Source organism: Orbicella faveolata, unplaced genomic scaffold, assembly GCF_042242905.1.
Source record: "Orbicella faveolata isolate gen_17 unplaced genomic scaffold, um_ofav_v1 contig_27, whole genome shotgun sequence".
Classification (NCBI taxonomy): domain Eukaryota; kingdom Metazoa; phylum Cnidaria; class Anthozoa; order Scleractinia; family Merulinidae; genus Orbicella; species Orbicella faveolata.
This window is the reverse complement of record NW_028301555.1, coordinates 9185090-9200444: the sequence shown is the minus strand read 5'-3', so window position 1 is coordinate 9200444 and position 15355 is coordinate 9185090. Positions and strand designations below refer to the sequence as shown.

The 15355-nt window shown below is 42.1% G+C and overlaps 1 protein-coding gene and 1 pseudogene across 2 annotated transcripts; one reads left to right on the top strand and one right to left on the bottom strand.

Annotated features, from left to right (window-relative positions):
- Positions 1–217: 217 nt before the first annotated feature.
- On the bottom strand, positions 218–14680 carry LOC110054926 (malonate--CoA ligase ACSF3, mitochondrial-like). Its single transcript, XM_089296444.1, has 12 exons — positions 13970–14680; positions 13119–13281; positions 11994–12142; positions 11813–11877; positions 11107–11186; positions 10106–10177; positions 9354–9451; positions 8146–8216; positions 7962–8037; positions 7267–7390; positions 7032–7176; positions 218–3040 (listed from the first exon to the last, which is right to left on the bottom strand). Exons 1-12 carry the CDS (start codon positions 14626–14628, stop codon positions 3009–3011), a joined length of 1734 nt encoding a protein of 577 aa, XP_089152570.1. The 5' UTR covers positions 14629–14680; the 3' UTR covers positions 218–3008.
- On the top strand, positions 2000–4685 carry LOC110055589 (uncharacterized; annotated as a pseudogene). Its single transcript, XR_016209281.1, has 2 exons — positions 2000–2945; positions 3885–4685. The product of XR_016209281.1 is annotated as an uncharacterized LOC110055589 (transcript).
- Positions 14681–15355: the final 675 nt, after the last annotated feature.

Sequence of the window (15355 nt, the reverse complement as noted above, 5' to 3'; positions counted from 1 at the left end):
CACTCCTATGAAGCGGCCACCCCTATTAGGCGGCCAATAATCGAAGTCCCGATGAGGACTTTTCTATTGTTTTTACCTCTGTTAAATGGTCAGCCCCCTTTAAGCGGTCGCTATCCATTTCCGTGACGGTGGCCGTTTAATAGTGTAGTTTGTCCCGGCGGTAGGGCATTTGTCAGCAGTGTAAATTTTTTTTCTTCACAGTCTTAATGAAAAGCAGTTTTTATGTTTTTGGGAATTTTTCTTCTTTGATTGTAGTTAGGAGGATAGGTAGCTGGTTGATTGTCATAAATAAACTGATGGAAATACCGTGTATAAATAAAGTTATCGTATCGTATCGTGTTTTGAAAAACCTAATTGTGGTCGCCCTCGGCCGGGTGGAGGGGGCATGGGCACAGCTGGAATTTACAGATGCATTTCTTCGCCTATCCTGCAAGCAGGCGTTTTTTTATTTTTTCTCTTTTTGGTGTCAAAAAAAAAAGAACGCCTGGTAGCAGGTTGTACTTCGCTGGACATTAGCCATCAATAAAACCCTCTCCGCTTCCATGAGGTAATAAATGAATTATTTCCATCTGTTTTTCAAGGCAGTTCATCAATAAAATCAACATCTTCCGTGTATATCTTTCAGTCTTTTGAACACTTTTACGGCTGTTTATAGTACTTTATACGTTGTTTGCAAGAAGAGGGCTCGCGATTACCCACCGCCCTACCCCTGTTGATTTTTTTTTTGACGTTCATGCTGCTGCGTTCCCGTGAACCTTTAGAAACCCATATCACCTTCATGCTTCCGCTTTGCAAAGGACTCTGCAATTTTGAATCAAACATCGAAGCATCTAAAGGTCAGAAACTTTATATTTGATTTTTTCGTTTCAGTAACTAATACCTCACACTTCTATTATAGGATTCTTGTCCCAATTCCTATTAATGTACTCTATGAGTTTGTGAGTTGTCGAGCGATGTGGTGAAATGCGACAAGAAAGCCTTCGAAATAATTTTAATATTCAAATAACCTGAAAAGGCACTTACGTAACGGTTGAAGTCTCTAGTACAATGGCTATTGGCTTCAGTTTACGTGTACAGTCGTACTTGATCAAATATTAGTTCTCAGTTTCGTGAACAGCACATGATATGCTTCACATGCACTGAAGGATTGAATTACACTTGAAGAATTAATATTGTGATCGTATCGTCAATCAGTAGACTTGCTGCAAGTCGACTTCATGAGTTTCAGGGTAAAATAGCTAAGCGAACGAAGAGAGCTGTGAGGTTCTAGGCCGCAAAGCAGCATTGTGGATGTCGCGAAGCGGTTCAGGGAAGAATAGCTAAGCGAGCGAAGGGAGCTGCGAGGTTTTAGGCCGCAAATAATCAAGACGAAGGACTTTTCTGAAAGTCTGGTCAGTCAACTGAAAATTAAAAAGCCTGAAAATCGAGTGACCTGGTACTTCCGAGTGAATTTTCTTCTTGTAAGTTACCGATAGATTCGGAAACATTGCCAAAAATCTGTTTAGTCTTCCGTCCGGCATTGTATTGCGTCACGCAATCTCCTGTGTGCTACTACGCAATATTTTTCGCGACCCCAGTCAGTAGAAACCAAATAGCTCTATAAATCAATGGTAACACACAGAGGCTCTCTCCGATTGTTTCTTTTGGGAAGGACGGCTGTCACACAGGATAGAATTGTCTCCATCGCCGTTGCCGATCAAAATAATCAACAACAGACTCTTCACGTCCGGCGTATCCCATTGGACAAAATCTCGCTAACTGCGATGGTGACAATTTGCTAACTACGGAGGAGTCGATTTTAAGATGTCAGACGGTTACTTGATAAAGTGCTGTACACCATAAACGGTACCAAAACATTACACTGACACCAGACATGTAATTTATGTTACAGGAAATGAAGTTGTTTTGTTCCATTGCGAAGTGAAAGTAACGCATTCCTGCACAGCGGTCTAGTAACACCAAATTTTCAACAGACGCGTTTTGAACGCGTTTAACGCGTATGGCAACCGTCCCAGATCCACATGAGGTACTTCGTTCAACAAAAGAAAAAGAAAATTTTCAACGTGTTACACGACTGTTAATAAGTGGAGGCACCATACTGCTGAGAGAGATTTTTGATGTGATTCACCCACCAAGTCATCTTCCCACGATACTGAAAAGTCCTGCCACAGAGAAACAACTCAGATCAGCAAAGCTTACCAAGCCACAGTGGGACTGTCTGTACCCTTCCCCTGGGGTGTACGGTACGTCAACCGATTTTGATGTTACTCTGCTGTTCAGGTTGCTGAGGACAATATGCAACCTCATCCCTCCTGCCACAGGCTGGGATGCCCTGCCAACAAGTACGGACCACAGTTTAGCTGCAGATTTGGTGAGAATTAAATATTACCGCAACTCAGTGTATGGCCATGTAAACCAACAGATGGAGATACCAGATGACGAGTTTCTGTCGCTTTGGAAAGAAATTAGCGAAACTCTTGTCAGAATTGCCCAACAAATCAGCCCTGCAAAGCAAAATGAATGACAGAAGGCCACAGATAACTTCTTAAAGGAGCCTCTGACCGTCGAGGATGAACGAAATGTACAGGAACTGCAAAGGTGGTACAAAAACGACACTGAAGTTAAACAATACATAGAGAAATTGCAAACCTCAACTGAACAAGGTATTGAACGTTTGGAGACAAGTTTACAAGATGTCCAGGGGAAACTACAAAGAGCAGTTCACGCAATAGAAAGCAAAGGTCAAAACCTAGAGGGTGCAATTCGACAGGGAGCCAAAGAAATCAAACAACTTGGAGGAGAATTAAAAAGCACAGCTCACGAGGTTCAGTGCCTAGTAAACGCAGTTCGAGAGAATACCCAAGACATCAAACAGAAACTGGGAGATGTTATGGAACAGGCGCACAGGAATAGGCTCTCAGCTAGAAGCTCACAAGTACCTGGAGGTCAGTTAATTATTTCTTCGTTGCTGGTAGAATGCTTGATCGTGTCATTCAAAAGGTTTTCCTTTATAGCAGTTCTTGTCTCACAGTCATTCTTCCTAAAACGAGGGGGAAATGAATTCAGCTGGCAAACCCAGATGGTTCTGTTATTAGGCTACCAGTAGTCCTTCTTTTGCTTAGTCCGTCAAAACGCGACCGTAAATACGCCGCGAGAAATAAATGGCCGCGCAAAATCCAGGAGACGAGAAGCGCGCTTCTCGTCCCCAGGGTTTCGCGCGGCCATTTTTCCTCGCGGTTTTCTCTCGCATCACGCACGACGGACTAAGCGAAGGACGAACTACTCGTAGTGTACTCTATTATGAGTAAGGCAGTCAAACGGGTTTTGTAGGAAAACAGAATCTCACACTTCCGATGGCCTGTTGTGAAAGTCAGCTGATGTCGATAATTCAATGAACTATTTCGTGATCCGTTTCATTTGTCTGTGAGACTGTGGTCTATTAGTCTACCAGCTATAATTATACCATACCTTTGCAAAAGTGTCTTAAGATCTTAAACGAGAAAGAACACTCTAGCAATAGGGAACACCAAACTACAAACAGTACAGATCAGAAAAAAGCGAACACAAATTCACGCGAATGACGCGGTTGCAAAAAACGTCAAAACCCAGGTGCGTCTAGAAAACGCGAATTAAAAAAACGATTGTAGAGCAGCACATAACTATAACAAAAACGCGTTCGAAAACGCATCTCCACGCGCGTTTCAAAAACGCGTTTACGCGAACAACCTTGGTCGCTAATCCCTGATTTGCACTGTAACGTAGAGGTTAGGTCCTCGAAGAAATGGGCGGGATACTCTCTGATACGACCTGTCACCAGTAGGGTGTAGATTTTTTGTCTTCTTCATTATTATTGTTAGTTTTAACAGCGTTTACCACTTCAACAGCATGTATTCGACTTCGGATCGATTGCGAAGCCACCACAGAACCAGCCCCACCAGGGGGACCCTCAGAGAAGGAATCACCCTCAAATAGACCCCAGGGAGGCTTCCACGGGGGGACAGAAATACCCAACACAACACGTCAATCACAGGTAGAAGCCACAAAAGGATTTGGCTCAGCGCCAAGCATCAGCAATGGCGGCCCTCCAAGTACACAGGACATTTTGAACCTTGTTGCGTTCAAGTATTTGTAGACAGTTGATCCATCAAAATTAGAGGATTTGAATGGCTTTGTTTACTATATGGAGAAGGTGCGAAACGTGCTGATTGTTGACGCTCAGCCAGGGAGTTTGATAATTACTGTGAAATGTCCCTCTCTAGAGATACTGGAAGAATTGTGGAACGACTACTGTACAGGTCGCTTGAATGAAATGGCGCAAAAATTCCTTGTGACAGCGGAAATCCTGATGGCGCTTGGCCTTAGAGCAGTGAAACTCACTACCACTATTCTGGATGAGGAATATAGAGCTTGTCGAGAATATTTTGTTCAGCGTTTAGGTGAGTTCAAGGGCTTGGTAAATAAGGGGCAGACCATTATTTCTTTTAGGGTGAGGGGAGAGGTGGGTCGGACAATTTTCCTGGGCATGAAATTTATTTTTCTCACCTTTAGGTTGTGCACGATTTTTTGGTGAGCATAGCATGTGCAAGAATTGTTTAAAAAAGTCAAACACAGGACGTGGATAGTACAGAACACTTGCTCGATTTTTTTCCTGCACGGCTCCCCTTGTGCGAAGTGTCATGGAGACGCGGTGGCCTCGTGGTTAGTGCGCTCGACACTGGGTTCGAGCGGTCCGATTCGAGCCCTGGCCGGGAACATTGTGTTGTGTTCTCACAGTGCCTCTTTCCACCAAGGTGTATACAGTACTTTGGTATCGGCGAATTTAATACTGTGGGGTAATCCTGCGATGCACTTACATCCCATCTAGGGTGGGAGTAGAAATACTCCTAGTCGCTTTATGCTACAGAAAACAGAGATAAGCGCCGGCCTGATGGGCTACTCGGCTCGTATGCCGACCTAGCCTACCTAGTATACTTACATCATCTTACGTTTAACTATCCTTTTTCTCTTCAGGTCATAGAAGTGGAAACGCAACGCAACTGCAACGCAAAAATCGACCATATGAATTGACGCTGGAAGAAGGACCTTATGTGGTGACCACAAAAGAAGGGCCTTCTGAGTTGACAACAAAAGAAGGGTCCTCTGAGCTTACACAAGAAGGGCCTTGTGAGGGAACATTCGAGAAAGTACCTCGTGAACTGACGCCAAGCTATGAAGCCTCAGGTCAAGACAGCAAAATGGAAACTTTTGCTGACGGGAAGCAACTGGAAGACCGTACTGAGAAAGCACCGAGTGCTTGCACACAGTCGATCGGACACTTGAGTCTTCAGAGGAATGATGTGGCGCAGCTCTTTGTTACGATGCCGACTGGAAAGACGATCACTTTAGAAGTAGATGCAAACGATACCATCATGGATGTGAAGAGGAAAATTCAAGACAAGGAAGGTATTCCACCTATTCAACAACGCCTCATCTATTATGGCGAGGAACTCGACGTTGACTGCACTGTGAGTGACTACAACATTCAGAACAAATCAGAACTACACTTGGGTTTGAACCGTTATGGCTTCATACAAATATTTGTGAAGACAGTAACTGGAAAGACAATCACGTTAGACGTCAAATCAGACGATTCCATCGGAATGATTAAGAAAAAAATTCAGGAGGTGGATGGGCAACGCCCAGTGGAAGTACGACTGATTGGTCATAACAAGAACCTCCAAGATGACCTCACTCTGATGGACTACAACATTAGAAAAGAAGACACTGTGTTTGAGGTTCCAAGACGTCGTGGTGGTTGCGCGATATGGTAATTCACGTGGAGACTACGACTATGGCGAGGATTACATTACACGTTACGCTACAAGATTCCAGCAAAAGCGTGAAAAAGAATATGAAGAACGAAATACCGGTCTGCCAGCCAAGATTGTTCATTGATGTCAAGAAACTCGATGACGATCACACTCTGATTGACTATAATGTAGAGCCAGGTTCTGTGGTGTCCATGTTTCCTCACCATAAGCATGGTTGGAGCTACAGCTTGATTTAAATGCGCGCACAAAGCCGGAAACAGTCTGGCGACATGACTGGAAGGTTAAACGGAGGCAGCGTGGCCGAGTGGTTAGGGCACCGGACTTGAAATCCGAAGATCGCGAGTTCAAGTCCCGCTCTGACCCTAAGCTGGAGTTGTCTCTCGGTAGACCCTAGTTCAACTCCTCGGTCATGCTTGTAAATAGCCAACTGGTCTGCCTCCCGCCAGTTGCGATTTTGAAGCCTATTATGTTTGTTTGAAATATTTGTTTCTTTCAGTTTAATTGGCATGACTGAGAACTAGCTAGTTGTAGCTAAGCGCATCGACCACTATAAATATTCAACATTTAATTTTTTTGAACAGCTTCTAAAAGATTTGAACAGTTCTATCCCGATATTCGAGAAACTTATTTAACTGTGCAGCAGTTGTGTGAATGAAATTCTAGTAACAATGAAATCTTAGCTAGTGAGTATGAGATTTGCCAAAAAAAAGCTTGTAATGAACTGAAGTTAGAAGTCTTTCTAATATAGTCTGGTTTGGTAATTTTCATGCTTCATTGCTTTCACGTAAACGTAAAAGTTGCTATTACTTGTAATACTTATAAAAAGCACTTTCCAAGTGCCCGTTGTATGTTTCCGAGTGTTTGTTGTCCAGCTTGATGAGGTATCGGTCTTTTAACACCGACACCTCATCAAGTTAAGTTCCTTGAAAGGAACCTTTAACATAACTATACACTAACTGAATTGCAGTAGGGACCAACTACAGATTAGTGTCCGTTGTAGGAGGTGTCCTTAATAATTAATTGTCACAAAACTAAAGCCAGCATTAAATGTCATCTATCATTTTCGTAAATTAAAGTATCTTGTCTTGGACATGTGTTGAGGTAGAATATCCCAGACAGCGGATTGTTTCACATTTTCTGTACGTATATTCCTGTACTTTATAAATCAAGTTGAGTTCAATTTGTTGTGTATTTGTGTATTTCTTTTCCGTCATTCCTTACCAAAGAACATTGCGTTCAGCTCTTTTTTGTTCACTTTTCCCATTGTGTTTCTTGGCAACTCGTCCACCACAAGAAGGACCGTGGGGATCTGGTACGGCACCATACGACCGCTGGCCCATTGCTTCAAATCAACAAGGCTCATTTTCTGTGTACAAAAAGTAAATAAGGCAGGATTCCACGGTTGCGGCCCCAAACATGAATTAAATTGATTAACACAACAAGAACATATTCATACCTTGCCGGGAGACAAAGTGACAATTGCCGCCACTCTCTCTCCCCACTCGGGATCAGGTTTGCCCAACACTGCGCAGTCTGTGATATGATCATGTGAGAGAAGATATCGCTCAACTTCTAGAGCACTAGAGAAAAAAAGGTCAACAGCTGCTCTTAATGACTAATATTAAGGATACTTTCCACTTTCAAGGAGGGGAAAATCGATTTTTTTCCTTTTATTTAACTAAATTGAAGTCAGTCATTTTACCAGATGTTTACAGAAAAAAAAGTACTAAAAATCTCAAAAAACCTCTGCCTTATTTAGAAAAAACACACTTTCAAATAAAAGTTTATAAACAAGGAAGGCATCATAATCTGGTATATGGCTGAAACCACCGGGGGAATTTTCACGGGAAAAGCTCATGTTTGAGTTCCTTCGAATTCCTTGGAATTAATTGTTGATCTCAATTGTGTACAACGCGCATTTGATAAAATTCGCACTTGGAAGCTCTTAGTGCTCGCTCAAGTAGTCGCTTTCAAATGAAAAATCCCAAATTCCAAATCTAAATAAAGTGAAAAAAGGACACAAACTGAAACAACAGGCCCAAAGAAGAAATAAATAATCCATTTCTGTGGAGGAAAGAAAAAAGACTTTGCTGCAAGCGACAAAGGCAAGACAGATTTGAGCAAGTTTAACCAGATTATTTTACTTCTCACCTGATCTTATAACCCCCACTTTTGATGATATCTACAGATGTCCTGCCCAGGATACGGTACACGCCGTCTTTATAGACTTTGAAGGAAATACAAGACAAAATTATGCATGGCTGCCGTTGACAAGCGCGCAAGACACAAATTAAATGTACTCAAAATATATTTACCAGCCTTAAAATATATTTACCAGCAGTGTCGCCCGTTTTAAGCCAACCTTCCTCAAAGGTATCTGTGGTTGCCTCAGGTTTATTCCAGTAACTAAGAACAAACAACATAACAATGGCTACCGTGAATGAAATGGTTGGCAAGCATTCGTCGCTGATATCGCGTATGGTGTTTTATACCACACCACAGAAAACACAGCCAATCTTATCAGAATACAGCAAAGCCGTTGTATATTCGACGGTGTTACATCAAACCTTCCCATCGTGCTCTGCGCGTACGTCGCACTGATTGAGTTGTTCACTGTTTTCTACGGCATGGTATAAAATAGTTATTCAACACTTTCGAGTGCTATATCATGAAATATCCCACGAATTACTTGTATTTTCTCAGTATACACACGAGTCTAGACTTTCTCATCGCATAGAGCAACAGCCGCGGTCTTGACAGAAAAAGCAGTCTACTTTTTGTTCGTACAATCATCAAAATTACTAGACCTCTTTTGTGACGTTTTCTCCTGTTTCATACTTATCTTTAATTTTACACCATTATGAATGAATGAATGAATGAATGCTTTGTTTATGGAAAATTATGTTTGGAAAATCCAGTAATTAAATCAGTCCGTGCTTGTGATTGGTCACTGAGGTTCCCGCGGGGGTCTGAATTCGCGGAGAATTCAAACTAAAAGTAGATGGGTCTGTGAAAACGGCGCGAAAGGAATATGGGGGAGTTGCACGCTCCTAGTGATAGGCTCTTGCTAATACCTTAGTCTTCGGCGCAGCCCTGTCACGCAACGCCCCTCCCTACGGGTGGGGAGGGGCGTTGCGTGACGACTCAAATAACGTCTGCAAATGAGACGACTGAGACATGTCGACACGTTTATCGCAGAATGTCTTTTACATTAAAGGTACGGACGGAAAATAACAATGACTTTCTGAATATATATGGGCATCATAAGAATATGTCGAATAATTTGGTAAGACAATACAACAGAAGATAGAGCTTATGTGTGGTTGATGCCGAATTTGAAAACTGTAAACAGCCTGAGTTGAAAGCTATGATTTCCTGCCTACAAGCTGTGCGCGAATTTCCAGGACAAGTTCTCTAACCCTGAAGATTGAATGACCTTGTGGCACATTCTTAATAATTGTCAGCAGACTCTCACGCGTGACCGTTCTCACGATTGTTTGATAAGAAACAGCACTTCACCATTTATAAATTCATTGCGCTAACCATTTAAATACTGATGGTCCGCGAACTTGAAGTTCTCCTTCTTTTCCTTCGTTGCCAGGGGAAACGACAGAACCGTGTTCGTTCCCTTCAACTATAACCTGGAAGCAAAGACGGATGGGATCACTGAGCTACAATTTGAGAGATACATGGTCAGGCGAAGTACAGTTAAGTTGGCTGGGATACTCAGGCCCGGTCCACATTACGCCGCAGAAAGTTAAAGGAGGAGAAAACGCAGCTTTATTTCTACGGTTAGGCCTACCGTCCACACTAATCCGTTACGAAAACGGAAGTTTTCAAAAACGCTCTTCAAACCGGAGGAATTTCAAAAAGCCAGCTTTGCGGTTTTCTGTGCACAGAGAACATTTTGAAAATAGAGCTTTTCAAAAACGACGACGTGACGATAATAATGTGATTTCCCTGTTCTCGTTTTCCTCAAAAAATCAAATCCAAAATGACAGGTGATTGTTGCGTTCTCAATTCCTCCAGCGTGGTGTGGACGGAAAACATTTGATGCGCTTTTAGAGTAAAACCTCCGTTTTTAAGTTTTTCCTCCATGCTGTTGTCTATGGCACATTTCGCGCGGAACTGGGATTTGTATATTTTTTTTCACAGGCAAATTTGGAATTTGGGCCCATGGGTATTGACCCTTCAAAGTACAAGTGATGGAAAGAGATAGAAAATGGTGTCAGCCGCCCTAGGTAGGCCCTACTGCCTTGGTACACTAGTTAAATTATATTCTAGCTCAGTAATACCTCACTGTTTCCTTCCTTATTCTGTGTCACAATCCGAACCTCTGTTCCAGGCAAAGGTGTTCCTACACAACCCTAAAATGTCATGAAAATGGGATGAAGTTTCCTGCAAGTCTCAATAAGAATTTCTATCATGTGTCGTGAGAACAATGTGTTAATCAATACTCCTTCTGAAATAATTTGCCTTAGCTGAATCAGAATATTTGACTTCAATGAGCTTTTGTACTTTTCTCAAGTAATGTTTCGAAAGTCTTGACATTTTTCAGCCCTGGAGAGAGGTGCCGTGATGGCTCTGAAAGCTCGTAGTAGTACATGTATAGTGTAAGTAACTGTTTTAGTATACTAAGTAGAGTAAGTAGATATATTATTTCATAAGTGGTGTAAGTAGGTAGACTAGTACTATAAGTAGTGTAAGCACCTGCATTGTATTGTGAGTAGTATGAATACCTCTTACTAACCGGGTTCGAGAGCCATACTGTAAGTTAAGGACCGAGTTTTTTCCCCATCGATTTATGGCTCAAGCGCAAAGCGCATGGGCCATAAATCGAACGGGAAAAACGAGGATCCGTAATATACAGTACGCACCGAGAAGACGGGGTTAGCAAGATATTTATTATATCTCTACTGTGTGTCTGACGGGTTCAGGAACGATTTCTTTTCACGCGGAACGGCTTCAAATTTCTGACGCACCTTGAATGCAAAACGAGTCAATTTGAAATCGTTGTTAAGTGACTCTTAAGTCGTTAGCAGGTTTTAATACACAATTTCAGAAATAAAAGAAATTTTTAAACTTTTTCTTGCTAAAAAAGTTAAGAATACTTGGCAATAAATCACGAAACATTTTGGCGACAAAAACAGCTTTAAATTTTTGCGGGCCGTACAGTAGCATACGTCCGCTAAACTGACCAATTACAGCGCGCGTACGAGCTGAGAGATATACTAAGAGACCGTATTTGTATATTGTAAAAAGTCTGAGTGAAAATGAATTTAAAAAAATGTCTTACCGGTAATCTTGATCCATGTAAGGGATTGGACAGAGCCATTCCTATCTCTGTCATTCCATATCTTTCCAACAGTGTATGTCCTAGGTAAACAGAAATTAAAGGATGTCTGGAGAACCCAAAACACTGAACAATGGACAGAATAGAATGGTGGTGAATAGTCAACATTAGCACTAGCACTTTAGGTGGACTAAATAGCACTCTGGAAGTGAAGTGCTCGAAAGGAGCACAAAATGGAGTACATGTATCTAAGACAGAAGATACGGGCACATAAGATTACTGGCAGCCAGTCTTTTCTCTTAGGGTCACTTAAACAACTGTTAAGCCATCATGAACACAAAAGGGCAGTATGGCCGAGAAGGGATGGGGTGAGATGTGTGTGCTGCATCCATGCCTCATAACCCCTACTGAGTTTCAAGAGAAAAACAGAGTGCTAGAAGTCTATGAACACATGGATTAATATGTGAAACAAAGAAAAAGACTAAGACAGACAATAGACCAGTTTCGTATTCTCGGTATTGGACTGACACTAGCTTGCAAATGAGGCTAATGCAGCGAGCCTTTTCAAAGCCAAATGGCATTAATCTCTTTTTAATGATATTCTCCCACATGAGCCTCGATGTCAACCTAGTCCCAGTTCAATACGGAGAATACGAAAATTACCTATTCACCAGTCATTTCTTTTTACTGTTACTCTGTAACTACTAACCTGTTATTTCTTGCCATTTTCTCATGATAGGCTCAGGCAGGGCAGCTGAGCCAGACACCATTAACCTAAACAAAATGACTAGCTTGTTTTTGGGCATTTTATAAAATTGTCATAAGAAAACAAAGTGCTGTAAAATGAAAGAATTTTTTTCTCAAATATAAGAGACAAAACAATCTTTCACCTAAGGTGTCCACATTTTGACTTCACTGTCTCTTTGTCTTGTTTAGTCTGGTTTCTCTTGTCGTGGTAGTGTATCAGTTTGCTGTAAATTGTAGGAACCGCCATGAATAAAGATGGGCGTGGTTCATCTCCTGTTAGAAGACCCCACACCTGAAAATGATACACATCAGAAATGACACTGAAAAGGGGGAAGGGTGAGATAGTCACATTTAAACAGTAACAAGTTATATTTCTTGTTTTTGTGAATTAACTAACACCACAAGTATTGTTGGCTCACAGGGAGAATATATTTAAAGTATAATCAGGGAGATAATATCAGATATTATAAGATAAAAAGATTACATGTAATCTAGCCCCCCCCCCCCCCTTTGGCACTCCTCTTCACTTGGGGGGTAGGGGTGTGTGTGTTTTTGGGGGGGAGCTGACTCCAAAAGAAAACTACACATCTACAGTACAACTAACTATAGCAGACAAACAAGAGGGTAGTTATATGCTGTAAAGCTGCAAGAGCTTTAAGTTTTGAAGTAAGAGCTGGCAACCATAGGAGAGCTGGGGGGAAGAGAACATTTGAAGTGAATTTTTTGAAAGTTAGGGCAACTGGCTCTTACATATCCTGTATTGGAACCCAGGTGCTGCCTTCTAATAAGAGCCACTACAGGGAAAATAAGAACAGAACAAGAGGATAATACTATTCATGCCTACATGTGATCATAACTTTTTTGGTACACTTCAGTGGCATATCAGGTGACTTGGTAAAGCCATGGTTCATATTTTGGTGAGACTTATTCAAGCCAAAATACCCATGGTAAGACCAAACGAGCCTGATATGCTGTGGAAGCGCACCAAAAAAGGTACTATTAAGTATTTGCTGTACCCATATTTGGCCAAGTGGCCATGATATCATTGCCATATCCTGTCAGTGACTTGATATCCCAGGATATCAGGACAGTAGACACAGCTTCTGATTGGTTGATTGCAAATTTGGGTACGGTGAAGAAGTTGATCATTTTACCTTTGGGAAAATCAAGAACATGCATGGCAGTTGACGGTGTTTAACTTGGTTGTGTAGCTATGTGGAGACTATTTTCGGGATTTTTGAGTCAGATACATTCTACATTGACCTTACCTGATCAGGTGTAAACTTGGGCAGCATGTGGCAAGTGGCTCCAACCCAAAGAGGACATAGAAGAACGTTTACTATGCCATGGATGTGATGGAGAGGAAGACAGTGAATAATGCAATCATCTTTATTCCATTCCCATGCCTTTACCAAAGAACTAATCTGGGATCTGAGAAAGTAGACAAGTATTAAATTAAGACATTACTGATACATAAACTTTATAAGATAGTCCTAAATCTACCTTGAATTTGATTTACTTCATTATATACCAAATTTGCTGCAGTGTTCTAATTTATTGATAATATCTGTTTCTCCATTTCTATTCTACTGGTATCTTTAGGTTGTTTTCAATTGTTATGACTTGGGAACATCAAACCTGACAAACCAGGTGAACCTAAGCATCATTCAGGCTAGCTAGAGTGCTCTTCAGGCTAACCAAAGCTAACCAAAGAGCTATTCAGACTTCCCTCTCACCCCTCCCTCCTGATTTACACCTCCCCCTAAGGAATCACCTAATCTCCACTTAAGTGTCTGCATACATCTGAGCAACTAAAGTGTGCCACAATATAGGTGCATAGTACTGTTTTCAAAGACCACCACCAACCAATTGCAGGCCAGATTGGTAACCGCTTTGGCACTCAGGTGCCTGGTACCGTTTGGGTTCATTGCTGGGTAACTGGTAATTATTGGCCTGTCAGCTGACTGTTGGTTTGTGCTTTAGCCAAAACCTAAGCTGTCTGTCAATCAACTGTCGGCCAACAGATGGCTGAGAAATGGCCAACAGTTGGCCGACAGTCGGCCAGCAGGTTTCTATGGGGAACTGTTCTTCACAATTACCGGTAACTGGTATAACAAACCTCAAATTTCCATGAGTCGTTAGAACTCCCTTTGGTCGTCCTGTTGTTCCACTTGTATAGATAATCATGGCATCACGTTGATCCCAAGACTGCTCATATATTTCTACTTCTGTCAAATCTGCGCTTGATGTACTTTGGTGATACTGTTTTACATTTGTCAGAAACATCAACTCAACGTCTTTTCTCCTAGCTATTGGTTCCAGTTTAGCAGCGTATTCTTCGGATGACATGACTATGCTTGCGTTGCAGTCTTCAATCATATACTCATACATGTCTGAAGGATGAGAATTACACAATGGAACAGCGATTCCCCCATTTCTCCATATAGCCCACTGTGCAGCCACGTAAGACACATCGTTTGGATAAAGGAAGGCGACACATCGTCCAGAGAGATCTGCTATGCCAGTTCTTTTCAAGAGGCTGCTTCCAATGTTTTGACTTAATCGCAGAAGACGGTCGTACGAGTGAGAGCCATTCGAGTCAATGATGGCAACACGATCACTATAGTCCCTCGCTCTCAAAAATACGACAGAATTACTGTCGGGATCATTGGAGGTTAAGTTTGAAGAAGCTATATACCTCACGGAGTGGACAAAAGGGCGGTAATGTTGAAAAACGCGTCTACATTTGCCCAGAAGTTTGTTCGTCGTGGATAACATGTCGAGAATTTCCCCTTTTCCATATTCTCCGTCAGGCGTCCAAAATGATGCGATAGTCTGGAGACTAGTTCCAACAGACTTCCCCGGCTTCTCCCCCGACAGAATTTTATTCCACAGTGATCTGTGACTTTGAACCCTAATGGGAAAAGAGGACTGATTATGTGCAAATTACTGTTTCATTTGACTTCCAACCGAAATTTCCGGATATTTTTGGCCAGCTGTTAAGCACCTCTTGTCTCCGATCCATGTGTTATTTTTTGCGCGTTTTTGGCCGTTTCAGAGAACGCAACGACACGCATTAAATAAAACAAGGAAACAAAGTACGGAATTCTACTCTGTTTTCGACTTCTAAATGGGTATCGCTAAAATTGCCACACAAACCATTGATTCATGTTAGGCAAGGATTCCCATTCCGCTCGTGAGCTTGGGTACCCTGTGGTGCAGTGCACAGATAAGCAGTGTCGACCAAGGTCCGTAAAGAGAGAGTGTAGTCTGGTTCTCATATGCCGCCGACATACACTGAGACAACCGCCGGCACGGCCTGGGACACCGTTACGGCATATGTGAACATTTATCGCCGAATCATAATCTATCCCAGGCATTGACCGCCGGCTTGCCCGCGAAATTGAGCTGAGTTCAACTTCGCAGGCAAGCCGGCGGTTGTCGGCGGTTTAAATACTTTATGTGAACATTATCTGCGGACGCAATGTACTCCAGTAAGACGATT

Bases quoted from the DNA above. Each gene is read 5' to 3' on its own strand.
- LOC110054926 (XM_089296444.1), bottom strand. From the start codon at position 14,628: ATGTTATCCACGACGAACAAACTTCTGGGCAAATGTAGACGCGTTTTT. The intron at 11,878-11,993 runs GTGAAAGATTGT...CATTTTGTTTAG, and splicing joins TCAAAATGTGGACACCTTAG to GTTAATGGTGTCTGGCTCAG. The intron at 9,452-10,105 runs GTATTACTGAGC...CTTTGCTTCCAG, and splicing joins ATAAGGAAGGAAACAGTGAG to GTTATAGTTGAAGGGAACGA.